Raw genomic sequence first — 12577 nt, forward strand, 5'->3', positions numbered from 1 at the left:
TGGGTCAATCCTTTGTTCTTTAAGCCTGGATAATTTGTCTTGTAATTTTTATTAATTCCTTTCTGCCTAAAGAGAGAGGAATTGAAAGAGGCTGTGTTGGGAACAATGCTGGTTGTGGCTTCTCCATTATAACTTACATATGGAGTTATGTCAGTGTGAAGTGGAATTTAATAAAGGAAATTCCATTGCAGTGTTAAGCACTCATCAAGAAAAATATTCACATAACTCAGTTTTGCTTTGTATCTTTGTAATCCATCTATTAATTTTATTTAACCTTCTGTTTATTTGTTTCAAAACTGTCTAAATGTTAACAATACTAAGAGCTTTTTAAATTTGTATTATTTTATTCTTATGTTATGGATAATGTCTAGGTGAAATGCACACATGTAGGCTTCTCTTTTCATAAAAATGCATCTGTTTTTAATGAATAATGGCTTCTACTTTATCTTACATTAGTCTCTGACAAACAGCTTACTAAGTTGAAAGTTTCCTGAGAATGTCAAGGTGAGAATATTTGGTGCTTAAAGAGAATGACAGCTGCCAGTACTGGTAATTTTTAATATAACTGAAGACTTCAAGTTTTTCTGTAATGTAAAGGGAGTTCAAAGTATTTTACTGCAGACAGATCTATATGGTGAAATGCTGCTATGTTTTTATTGGTACAAATGAGACTAAGAATTTGTGCAATGCCCTTGTAGATAGATTCCTAATATGTGTTCAGGTCAAACTTCATGAATTCAAATGTTTAAAAAAATATCTTCCATGTCAAATGTCTTCTTTTTTCACTAAAGCACTCAAAATGTAGATTCTTAATTTTAGCCTTATCTTATCATGGTTAAATGCCTTCCATTAGCAAATTAATCAGTGAGATTTAATTAGTCCATTATTCTATTTCATTTTTCTTTCTGTCTGCACTGTAATCTGATGTGTTGAACTGATATTTGTTGATATGTTGGGTTGTGTTCTTTTGTTTGGTGTTTGTAGATGTTTTTTAAATACGCTGTTTTCTGAGATCACATTAGGGAGGGCAGGTGGTAGAAGAGCATTTTGCCCTTAATTCCTTTCTAGAATGGGGTGACATTTATCACTGTGACATTGTCTTACTTGACATTGTCTTACTCTGCCAGGTAGAGAACTTGTCAACAACTTTCCTCAACATGATCAGGAGGGAGTGATTTTGATAACGTTCTGATGTCATGAAGAAATGAACTAATATGTTAAATTTGACTTGCCTGTGGAGCAACCAGTAATGTAATGGGAATGGTAGAAGGCACCCTTGCTCATTTGCAAGCCACCTTGCTGTTAGCTACCTACCCCCTGGGCAAGGTGGTGGGAAAGTGGAAAAATTTGAGTTCAAGCGAGTGCAGTGTGTCCTTTTTCTGGTAGAAGAAAAACTTCTGTAGCTGAAAACAGAGCAAAGGGATCTATTTTGGAGCCTTAAAAAATACTATAGAGCAACTGCATCCCCTTGCCAAAAGATGACCTGAATCAACTCTGATTTTGACTTGCATTTACATTATTTGGATGCCCAGGTCATCTGGATTCAGTGCATGTGTTCAGTCTTATCTGGCAAACCTGATACCCTTTTAAACTTACTCTTCTTATCAGAAATTCTTTACATAGAGTGAGCCTGAATTTCCTTTGGCCTGATCCTTGAAACTGATAATCCTATATGTTGATTCAGAATCCTGAATCAACGTAAGTATTAGGTTCTTAGTAGATCCAGGAATCAGATTATTTGGGCCACATCACACACTATTGGAATTTTTTTGTTAGATTTAGGGAGTTCACATCTCTTCTGGAAATGACTGAAGGTGATAAGATCCGTGAATGTCAGTTGATCACAGCATGTCTAGGAGTCATCAGTGCCTTGTGCTGTAAAAAGCAAAATTATTCTTGGTGTGAAATAGGTAAATAATTGCCAGCAGAGAGAGGGAATTATTAATACTCTGGCAAAATACTGTACAGTGACATTATTAATACGACTGTGTACAATTCTGATAATCAATTTTCAGGACCGGTGAGCAGGTGCTAAGAATGTCTCTTTGGCAGTTGATGGAAATAGAGAATATTTACAAGAAAACCCCCATTAGCTGAAAAACTAAAGGACACTAAAGAATATGCTTTTTTCTCTTGGCAGGGTAACCACAGGGTAGAAACAAACAAGTGATGCAAACAAGTGGATAAGAACTGGAAATATGGTTCCTAAGCATAAGAACCCTATCAATCAAAAAATAAACAAAAAAAAAATCTCTTTACAAAGTGGATTTTGGCTTCTTTCTGGGAAGCTTATACAACACAGCTGCTTTTGGTAATGGGAAAGCTATTCCGTGACTTAAGTAAAGTTTTGATATGGAAAAAGCTGGAAAAATCAGAGATCAGAGACTACTGAATATTGTTTTAATTTTAAAAAAAAGGAGTAATTAACTGGTGAACTGCATTTAACACCTAGAAAATTGGGAAAATTTAACCTCTTTAATAAAATTATAACATTGCATCCTTTTAAACTCATGTTTACAAATAAAAACCCCACTCTGTTAAACTTGCATAAATAGTTCTAAGGAACTCATATTTTTAACTTCTGTCTATATAAAAATTGTTCAGACAGAATATTAAATTTTGTAGCTCCATACGAGAGTGGTATTTTAAATAACTGCTTTGCTCTCTTTAAGAAATGCAATAGGATTTTGCATTTACATTTGATTTTTGTGCATTTTAATCTTGGCAACGACTTCTATTTCTCACAGCATCAGCTATGAAATGTCTGTCAATTGATGTGTAAATTTTTACTATAAACTTGCTAAGGACTTTTCTATGAAAAATGTTTAGAGTAGTGTAGCTTTTTCAGGTGCTAGTTTACAATAATTGCCTGCTTAGCTTCCAATCCAGATGGTAAATCAAGCAAGCAGTAAATTCTGCACATTCACACAAATTGAGGAAGTACTGGAGAAGTTCTGTTTACTTTTTCTCATATCAGGGCCAAATATAATTGCATACATTGTGATGAATTTCTATCATTTTTCACAGAGGTAGCACAGTAGGATGCCTCTGTCAAAAAAGGATAAGGGAACAGGGAGATGATTGAGCATTTTCCAGTACATTTTGAAGTGAACATTCTAAAATTCCTTTAAATTTTTGTCACATTCCTCAATTCTGATTCCCCACTCCCTCATCTGAACACATCTTCAGCTTGCCAGGCAAAACTTTGTGTCTGGGAGATTTAAATACAAATTGGTTGTATGTTTGTTCTATACTGTGACTACAAGATTGCAAACCATGAAATTTTAACTTATTGTGCATGGCCCAAGGGATGTTACAACTGTATTAATTACCAGTAATCCAGGCAAGGCTCATCTCTCTTTTTGGAGTAGGTGTCTGCCTGTATGCTCAATTTAAATGATTGGAAAAGATTTTCCATATTAGAAGGATTATCTAAGCATTGCATATGGGGATTATTTCTTCTTACTGTAAACATGTTCAAAGTCACATATAAAAATATGGGTAAACACAGTGATAACTAGCACTTGAAACATGTAAATTGATGGTAAATTTTAAGGGAAGTAATCTTCCATATTTTTTGTGATCCAGTAAGAACCTGCAAAAATTTCCCTCTTGAGATCTATATTGAGAGCTGTGTTTCTCACAGCTGTACCCCTTTCCAGAGAGCTTTGCTGGCCACCAGACATCACTGGAAAACATTGTTTTCTTTTACATCCCTGTGCTATCAGCTGCTAAACTGTCATGTGCAGAGGTACATGACAAAGCTTGGAAAAAAGCTATGTTTAACAGTAGTTAGTGCCTCTGTATTCTAGTTTTTGGTACTGCCACCCTGCTAGGATGGAACACACGTTTTTATGCAGTTACTTAAAATCAGCCTTTACTCAGACAAGTGAAAAAGCAAAAGAAGATTTCATGTATCGCAAAACACATTTTGAAAAGGTTTCTAAGAATGCAAGTAACAGAAGTGAAAAATTACTGTTCCTAATCAAAAACTGGAAAAGGCAGGCCAAAATATTTCCTTTTGCTTCCTGAATAGAAGCAGTGTCAGAACATAACAGCAGAGCAAAACTGACTCAGGCTGAGTCCATCTAGCAGAGTGTCCTGGCTGTGTTGGCAAAAGCCTTTGGGAGAGTGTTTAAGGACAATTCAGGTGTGCATCATCCCCCAGGCATTGGAGAAGACACACAAATGAGTCATTTAGTCACAAAAAGAATACAAAATATTGTAAGACAAATTTGAAAAGTTTCTGTATTACAAACAAAACTTGCTGAAACTGGATGGCAAACACTCTGCATTGTGTCAGAGGAGTTTTCAGGGCACTCAGATCAGAAGTCCTGCAAGAATGGTACCATTTGTAGCTGTGGCTAGTAAAACCTTTTCGTGGTTTAAGTCCAGCCAGCAACTAAGCATCACACAGCTTTTTGCTCACTTCCCCTGCAGGAGGATGGGGGGAAGGGAATTGGGAGGGTAAAAGTGAGGAAACTCATGGATTGAGATAAGAGCAGCTTAAATAACTTGAAATAAATAAAAATAATAAATTGAAATTAAAAGAAAAATGAAAGAGAAATGAAATCCAAGAAAAGGAAGTGATGTAAGTGAGGACAGTTGCTCACCTCCAACCACCTGGTGCCCAGCCTGTCCCTGAGCAATGCCCCTGCACCAGCCTCTCCCCCAGTTTATTGCTGAACATGCTGACACATGGCCTGGAATATGCCCAGGTCAGCAGGGGCCTGGAATTATAACTGAGCCCACCAACTCCTTTTGCTCTTTTACCAAGAAAAGACAGTAAAAGTAAAATCAGAACTAGAAGTCATGTCTGTCTTTTAACGGAGCTGCAAATACAATGTTGCTAATGTCATTATTAAATCAGCTGGATAGAAAAGGCTTTTTAATGAAGCACAAGTAGATGCTGTTTAGTTTACAGAGTAATTTTCCATTAGCAAGGCAATTTACCACTGAATTCTTTAAAGAGCAGATCCCTAGCAATACTCAAAATCAAGACCTACTCCTGCAAGTAGAATTCAGTAAGTGGTGAAAAGAGGTAGAATAAACAGCATTTATTCAGGAGCAAAACTAACACTACATTTATTAAAGTTATCCGTGTACAGAAGAGTGTCGACTGACAGCAGTATATTAGATTCTAGCAAGCAGATAAATATTTCTGTTTTCAGCTATCCTACAGAAAACATTCTGTGATTAACTTCAGAAACACAAGAATATGTCCATTTGCAGGTGATACAGCAGTGAAAAGTATAACAGAGGAAAGTAAGAATAACAAAAGAAATGTGTTTTGTATACGCAGTTTATCAAATCTTCCTTCCCTTCCTTCAGCCCTGAGAAGGTGATTTCTCATTCATATCTCCTTCTAGTGATCAGATTAATCTTAAAGCTGTATTTGGGGAGAAAATATAACTGAATTAATGTCTGCAGCTTTCCTTATGGAACTATTTCATTTGTTTATATTCATGGGAGGTCTAGGTTAGATATCAGGAAAAGGTTTTTCACCCAGAAGCTGATTGAGCTTTGGAACAGGCTCCCCAGGGAAAGGGTCTCAGCACAAAGCCTGCATGAGTTCAAGAAGCATTTGGACAATGCTCTCAGCACATGGTGTGATCCTTGGGATGTCCTGTGCAGGGCCAGGAGTTGGATTCAATGATCATGATGGGTCCCTTCCAACTCAACATATTCTATGATTCTATGAGCAACTAAATCTTTACTGAATTATGTGATAAATGAGGGAATGTGGAGTGTGTTGGAAACACGAAAACCCAAGAAAAGCCCAAGAATGGGAAGTGGCATCTTCTGAACTGTTAGATGCAATTTAAAGGAATTGACTGACTCCTATAAATTCCCTGATTCAATATAAGTGTTCCAGTCCTGTCTGGGATGTATTTAGGATTTAATGAGGTAGAGTTATCTTATTAAAGAGTGGAGCACATGCACCCTTGATGGTCTAAATAGTGTGTGTATTTTGGGCAGTGGGTGCTGTCATTCCTCTTGGGAACCTTTCAGCAAGCACACTCTGTATAAACAGATCTGGTGTAGTGGTTTAAAACCAGCTATTTATATACAAGTGAAATTTCATAGTGCTGTTCTAATCTCAAGTGTTTTCTTTCATAATCTCTTCTGCTTAAGAGGATCTGGTAATTTTCATCTTATTTCTACAGTGAAAACATTCAAACCATATATTTAAGTCTAAATCCCCAGGAGGATATCATTTAGAAGGAATATTGTGCCATGCATGATTCTCCCCTAGAACATGAAGTTGCCTGATGGTTTAATAATTTGCTATTTGAAGTACTGCATGTTAAAAGATGGAGATCTTGGTATCTGCTATCATCTTCCCTAAGTTTAACACTTCTCTTAACTTTGAATTCAGTTTACTGAATTCCCCTCAGTGCTATTTTTTAATAGCTATTTGTTAATTTTCTGCTTCATATTTAGGTAAATCAAATAATTCTGCTTTCAATTCTTTTGTATTTACTCTTTTTCAAAAGCCCTGTACCCTCTTTTCGTGTTGCATATTTCATCAGATTCTAGTCTAGCTACCACTTCATCAAGTTTTAAAGATAAAATATTTCATTTTAACAGTTAGAGTACAATGTGAATAACTTCACAGAATATTATTAAGGTCAAAGCTTCTGAATTTATGGATGTTCAATACTTACATCTTAAATATATGTTGTTTCATAATAAATTTTCAGCATGCAGGAACAAAACTAAAATGTTGGTCTCACTTCTGCATTTTGGTATTAGAATCAAGCCTCATTGCTTCCACCTATGGACAACCTAGCAATGAAAAGGAGGACTTTGAAATTGTACATATGTGTTTGTAAAGGATTTTGCTGGTTCTACCAGAAATGAAGTAAGCCTGTTGTGTTTAGTTCTTGCTCTGACCTGGAAACTTCTGACTCAGACTGGCATCAGGACTAGATCCAATCTCTCTTGCTCATGTGGATGCAACCCTTGTTTTCTCCTCTTTTGTGACAGGTAACCTGGGGTCCCAGCTGGTTGAGTATAAAGAAGAGATGTACATAACATCTGACTGTGGCAACACGTGGCGTCAGGTAGGAGGCATAAATCATCAAAGGAACCTGGAAATAACTCTAATGTACCAAATGTGATGAATTATGTAATGCTTAACAAATCTTTAGATACTCTTTTGAAGGAGGTGGTATTATTATCTCCAGTTTGCTTGAAAACTAAGAGATTAAGAAGGTGATTTTCTAGGACTCAAATTGATCAGGCTGTCAGGTTCTGCTGAAGTTCAAATAATTTGGTCTTTTTAAAGAGCCTATAAGTATCTTATGCAAAAAAACATAGTGTCTGTTTTGGTTTTTAATAATTTAAGTAATCTTCCTATGCTAATGATGAAGTGGACTTGGACTAGATCTTGCAGTACAAACATTCTGAGCTAAAAGACATAGCTTAGGTACAAGGGCAAAAATTCTTCTGCTTCATAGTCTGAAAGCTGTTACTAAAGCATAAAGTTTTTCTTCATTGAAACTGAGACAATGAAAAGATATTTTCAAAAAATAATAAAATTTTTTAAATCTTTTGGCATGATTTAATAATTCAGGGACTACAAATACCAAAGAGTTAAAAAGAGAGCAGTGATATATCATAATTCTACTTGAATTCTGGATGGCTTTTTCTTCCACTGGCTAGTGTCAGTTCAAGCATTTCACCTTTCTCATGTGTTGTTTCCTAAGCTGCTCTGTCTCAGTGTGCTGGGTTTGCCCTGGCTTGGCACCAATCTCTCTCTGTCACTGCTCTCCTCAGCTGGACAGGGGAGGGAGAATATAACAAAAAGCTCTTGGGTAATTGGTTGGTCACCATTTACCATCACAGGCAAAACAGACCCAACCTGGAGGGTATTTATTTGATTGCCAATTAATAGCAGAGTAAGATAGTGAGAAATATACCCAAATCTTACACCACTTCCCCCTACCTCTCCCTTCATCATGGGCTCAACTTATTAATTTTCTATCTCCTCACCCTGAGCCACACAGGGGGATGTGGAATGGGGGCTGTGGTCAGTTCAACACACATATCTCTGCTGCTCTTTCCTCCCCTCAGGGAAGACTCCTCACACTCTTCCCTGCTCCAGTGTGGGGTCCCTCCCACAGGAGACTTGAACTTCTTCAACATGAGTCCTTTCTTCTTGAACTTCTTCAACATGAGCAGTGATACTGCTATTGCTGATTGACCCAGCCTTGACCAGTGGCATGTCCATCTTGAAGCTGGCTGGTGTTGGCTGTAGGATGTGGGAAAGCTTCTCTAGAAGTGTCTCAAAGAAGCCACCCCAGTGGACTTACCTGCTACCAAAACCTGGCTGTGCAAACTCAATGCACTCAGCATAGGGGTATTTTCTTTCTCTGTATATGTATATAGAAACAATACACAATATCATATCGATTCTACTTAGATATCCAGGATTAAAAAAAGCATCCTCAAAGGACCAAAGTGTTTTCAAAAAATAATTTAATTTCAGTTAGTTCAGCTGAAATAAAATTTTGTTATTTTTAAAAACCATTAAGTGTGAAAATATTCTCAGTAGTGTTACTGACTGAGCTTGGGGAATTTGAGGTTAAAAGGTAAAAATACAGACAGTTTCTTATATTGCTATTGTAGGGTTCCATTAGTACTCTGCAGAGTACTTTAAAAAGAATTGGGTTATTTTTGTAATGATAATGTCCTTTGATGTTTAAAAGATAAAATTTTGTACCAAATTCCATCTTGAAATCTAGCATACAATAAATAGGTGTGTAAAGAGGAATGAGATGAAATTAGTATTTTCACTGCTTTTTATTTGTAGAGACACACAGGTAAATGATATGTGTTACAACTTGACCCTGAGGTGCCAAATTATGCTGTAAAATCAACCACAAACTGATCCCTCATTGTGACAGTCAAAATGGCAAACAACATTGCTAGCTCTATTTTAATTGAAACTCTTATGAAGCCCTTGAAAGAGCTTACTAAATTCTAATATTTGTGATCAGAATGAAACTGTAGATTATTTTATGTATTTCATGGCTTCACTGTGCACAATTAAACAATTCTTTCAGAGGACAGCAGCACATTTCCTTTCTCTGCAGGAGTTCTTACAACAAAAGAGAAGGCTTCAGTCAGGTGATACAGGAATTTAGATAATTCAGTAAATTGCAGGTCCTGTGAGCTGGTGAAATCCTGTGCTTTGGCACAACACTTTGTCTGAGTTTAAGTCTCAGCCTTGGAGACTGTGGTTGTCATTAATGAGGGCCTGGCACCTTTCTCACAAGCTCACATGATGTTACTGAGCTGTGTACAGAGGAGGAGAGGAGGAGAGTGCTTGTGTAGAGAGACAGAGAATGAAGAAAAGCAAACATAAGAGACTTTGGGGAAATTGTAGTGCAAGGAATTAATTAAACCTTTATTGCCATAATAGCAGTATTGGTTCATAGAATAGTGGATTATAGGACTGTGGGGAAGGTCAAAGATCCTGTAATTCAATGATGTGCTCTGAGAATCAAACCTTCCATAGCTTGCATTTGATGTGGCCATGTAAGGGTTCAGGAAGACTTACCTATAAACACAGCCAGAGTTCATAGACAGAAATGAATGCTTAAATAGGAGGTTTTGATATTAAGTAAATTCTGGTGATAAATAGAAATATCCAGGAAAAAAATCAGAAGGTTGGTGAGGAGGACTGTAAATACAGTCAAGTGATATGCAGGTGTCAAAACCCACAAATATAATATTATTAATTTTTTTGACCTCTGTGTTAGGTCAAACATCTGTGTTTAGATAACATAGGCCTGTGATAGAGGCACAGTATCAAACATGCTTGAGATCCCTGCTCTGCTGCTACAAAGACCAAAGCAGAGTGGTAAATTTGTCTGTGCAAACCCTACAGTACAGCAGGCTGGGTGATCCTCTGGCATGCACTGAGCTCTGCAGTGTCTGCATCCCCACTTGTATGTCTTTGCACAGGTGCTGCTTCTGGGCTCCCCTGGTTGGCCAGGTAATGGGGATAAATTTATTATTGCATTTCATCCATGGTTTTGTGGTTGTTTCTGCATCCTGCCTGTGTCAGCTCATACAAGGAGCAAAACCAAGAATTGTTATTATAAACAACCATAATACCACTTGTGTCCAGTTGTTCTTCTACCTTTCTGTTGCATAGCTGAGCTGGTTGTTGGTATATCTTGAAACCATCACTCTTTTGTTTGAAGAAAACTGAAAATTATGGCAATGTACTGTACAACATTGCACTGTAAATAGCAGTAGTGCTTTAGGAGATGATTGGCAGGCAGCTTAAACATCCATGCCATGAACTGGACTGTAGAAGAAAGGAATCTCACCTTGACATTTCCATGAAATATTTGGGCTTAGAATCACAGAATCATTACAGTTAGAAAAGACACTTAAGATCACTAAGTCCAGCTGTTAACTTAAGTGCCAAGTGGACCATAAAGATGTATCCTTAGGTGAATTCATGTTTATTTGAAAGATTTCTCTGTCTATTACACCAGGAGAACAATATAATAAAATGTGTTAATGAACATGAACTATTAGGATACTCTGTTGAGTGCTAAGGATTACCTTATGTATACATATGAGTGGTTTTATTTTATTATAATACTGGAATCTGTTCACAAGTCTGGTTGCTGTTGTTATGTTAACAGCATCTGTTACAACACTGTACTTGAAATTCAGCAAAGTATTTATACACCAAAGAGTAAGAGAAAGGTCTGGATTTCAGAGGAAATGGCATAAATAAAAGGAAGAAGTCAGCAATAATAAACTTTTCATATTTGATCTGCTACCAGAGTAGCTCTTGCAGCAACAAAATGTTCAGCAAAACTAATGAGGTTGCAGAGAAAGCCTTTTGGATGTCTAGGAACTAAATCTAGATCTCTGGAGCTTTAGTCTGCGGGTTTTTCGTTGGAATGTTATTTATCTGTGTCAAATCCTTGTGTATCAAAGCAACTTGGAAAACCTTTGGTTAAGTGAGAATACATGTTTTCCTGCAGGCATCTTAGGAGATAGATGGTAACACTTATAAGCACAACAAAATAGGATGTAATTCCAGCATTCCAACCCTGAGGATGTCCAACTGTGGCTCATTCTGTGTAGAAAAGCTTCTGTTTCCATATTTAAATTTAGTAATGGATATCACTTGAAATAAAAAAGTAATCTCAGGAACTTTTGTTTATTCTTGCAACTTCTGTAATGCAAAGTAAAATTGTATGGCATCTATTTTTTCTAGGAGTACTTAAATATGCTCTCACTGGTTTTATGGAGCTGTCCCAATTTCTTCCAACAGATATACTGGCCTAAAATAGCTCCTGCATTGTTGGGACAGATGTAGGAAGAAAAGCATTTACAGCAAAAGGAAGAGGGTAGAATAGGAGTTGATATTGTGATTATAAAGCACAGAACGTGCACAAAAAATTACAGAAATAGGTTATAAAAATATTTTTCTGTAGTGGCTGGCTAGTAGTAAGGATCAGAATAGATTAATTGCCTGCTTTAGTTAATGACGAGAGGTTTATCAGAATTCGTGGCCTGCTGTGAACTCACATATCTTATCTTCATAGGTCTGAACTTCATCTCTCATGCTGGCACTACCTTTGCCTCAGTCCTTTGCAAAATGTTTGTCTTGGGCTTTTTTACCAGAAAGTAGAGATAAATATTTACCTTTGTGATAAACAGGCATGAAACTGTTCATTCTTTTCAATGTATTGAAGATGAACAATTATTTTCATAAGGCTTTCATACATTTTGTTTATAAAAAATTGAAATGTGTGCAAGAAGAGCATGAAATAACAACTGCATTAATATGCCTTTAACGTGTCCTCTGTGCTTTATAGTGTGCTAAAGCAGGGTTATTAAAATGCTACATGAAGAACCTACCATGGTGCTTTTCTGGGAAAGGCTGATTTGCATTAAGTGGTGCAGGTATCAGCTTCCTTTATCTTTGGTGCTAAAGCTATGGGAGACTTAGTGTCCCAGCACATCCTGTTGCATTTTGGTTTGAGGGAAAGGTCAAATAAAGTTTAGAGGAGGATCAAAACTCTGCTTGCTTATCTGACTCCAGCTGATCTCATCCTTTTGAAGTACATCTAAAATTAAAGTCTGTCCTTTACGGAATTCTCTTCTAAAATACACAGCTGGGGGAATGAGTCGGTTGGACTATCAATGCCTCATGTCGGGGGTTTGCCTGTCAATTGGCAACACTGAAAAACTGATCAGACACTTGAAGCCCTAGGATTCCCATAAAATATATTCTTACTAGATGAGAGGAAGACTGAGTTCTCAACCCAAATTAAATGCTTCCTATTTTTCAAGTAATTGTGAGTGTGCTGTAAGATATTTTCACCCCAGCTCCAGCTCAGTCTTTCTGAGAAATCCTCTAAACGTAGCATTTCATTTTGCCAAAAGAAGAAAATAATTTACTATTGTCAGTATTTTTTCATTTACAAGGCAAAGTAAAGCTAACCTTTATCATTTTCTCCTTTGCTTTGTCAAAGCATACGGAAGACTGAATGTTTGTCTATAAAGGCTAAGTGTGTATAATTCTCACCTATCA

At 36.8% G+C, this 12577-nt stretch overlaps 1 protein-coding gene across 4 annotated transcripts in view; it reads left to right on the forward strand.

Annotated features, from left to right (window-relative positions):
- The window catches only part of SORCS2 (sortilin related VPS10 domain containing receptor 2), a 519673-nt gene that overhangs the window by 459253 nt on the left and 47843 nt on the right, over nt 1-12577 (forward strand). For all 4 annotated transcript variants that reach the window (XM_054290103.1, XM_054290102.1, XM_054290105.1 and 1 more), the window contains exon 12: nt 6991-7067. In XM_054290103.1, the coding sequence (XP_054146078.1) occupies nt 6991-7067 (77 nt within the window). The remainder of the gene's footprint in view (nt 1-6990; nt 7068-12577) is intronic.

The sequence above is a fragment of the Melozone crissalis genome, unplaced genomic scaffold (assembly GCF_028551555.1).
Source record: "Melozone crissalis strain CALT ecotype California unplaced genomic scaffold, PUWL_Pcris_2 ptg000006l_1, whole genome shotgun sequence".
NCBI lineage: Eukaryota > Metazoa > Chordata > Aves > Passeriformes > Passerellidae > Melozone > Melozone crissalis.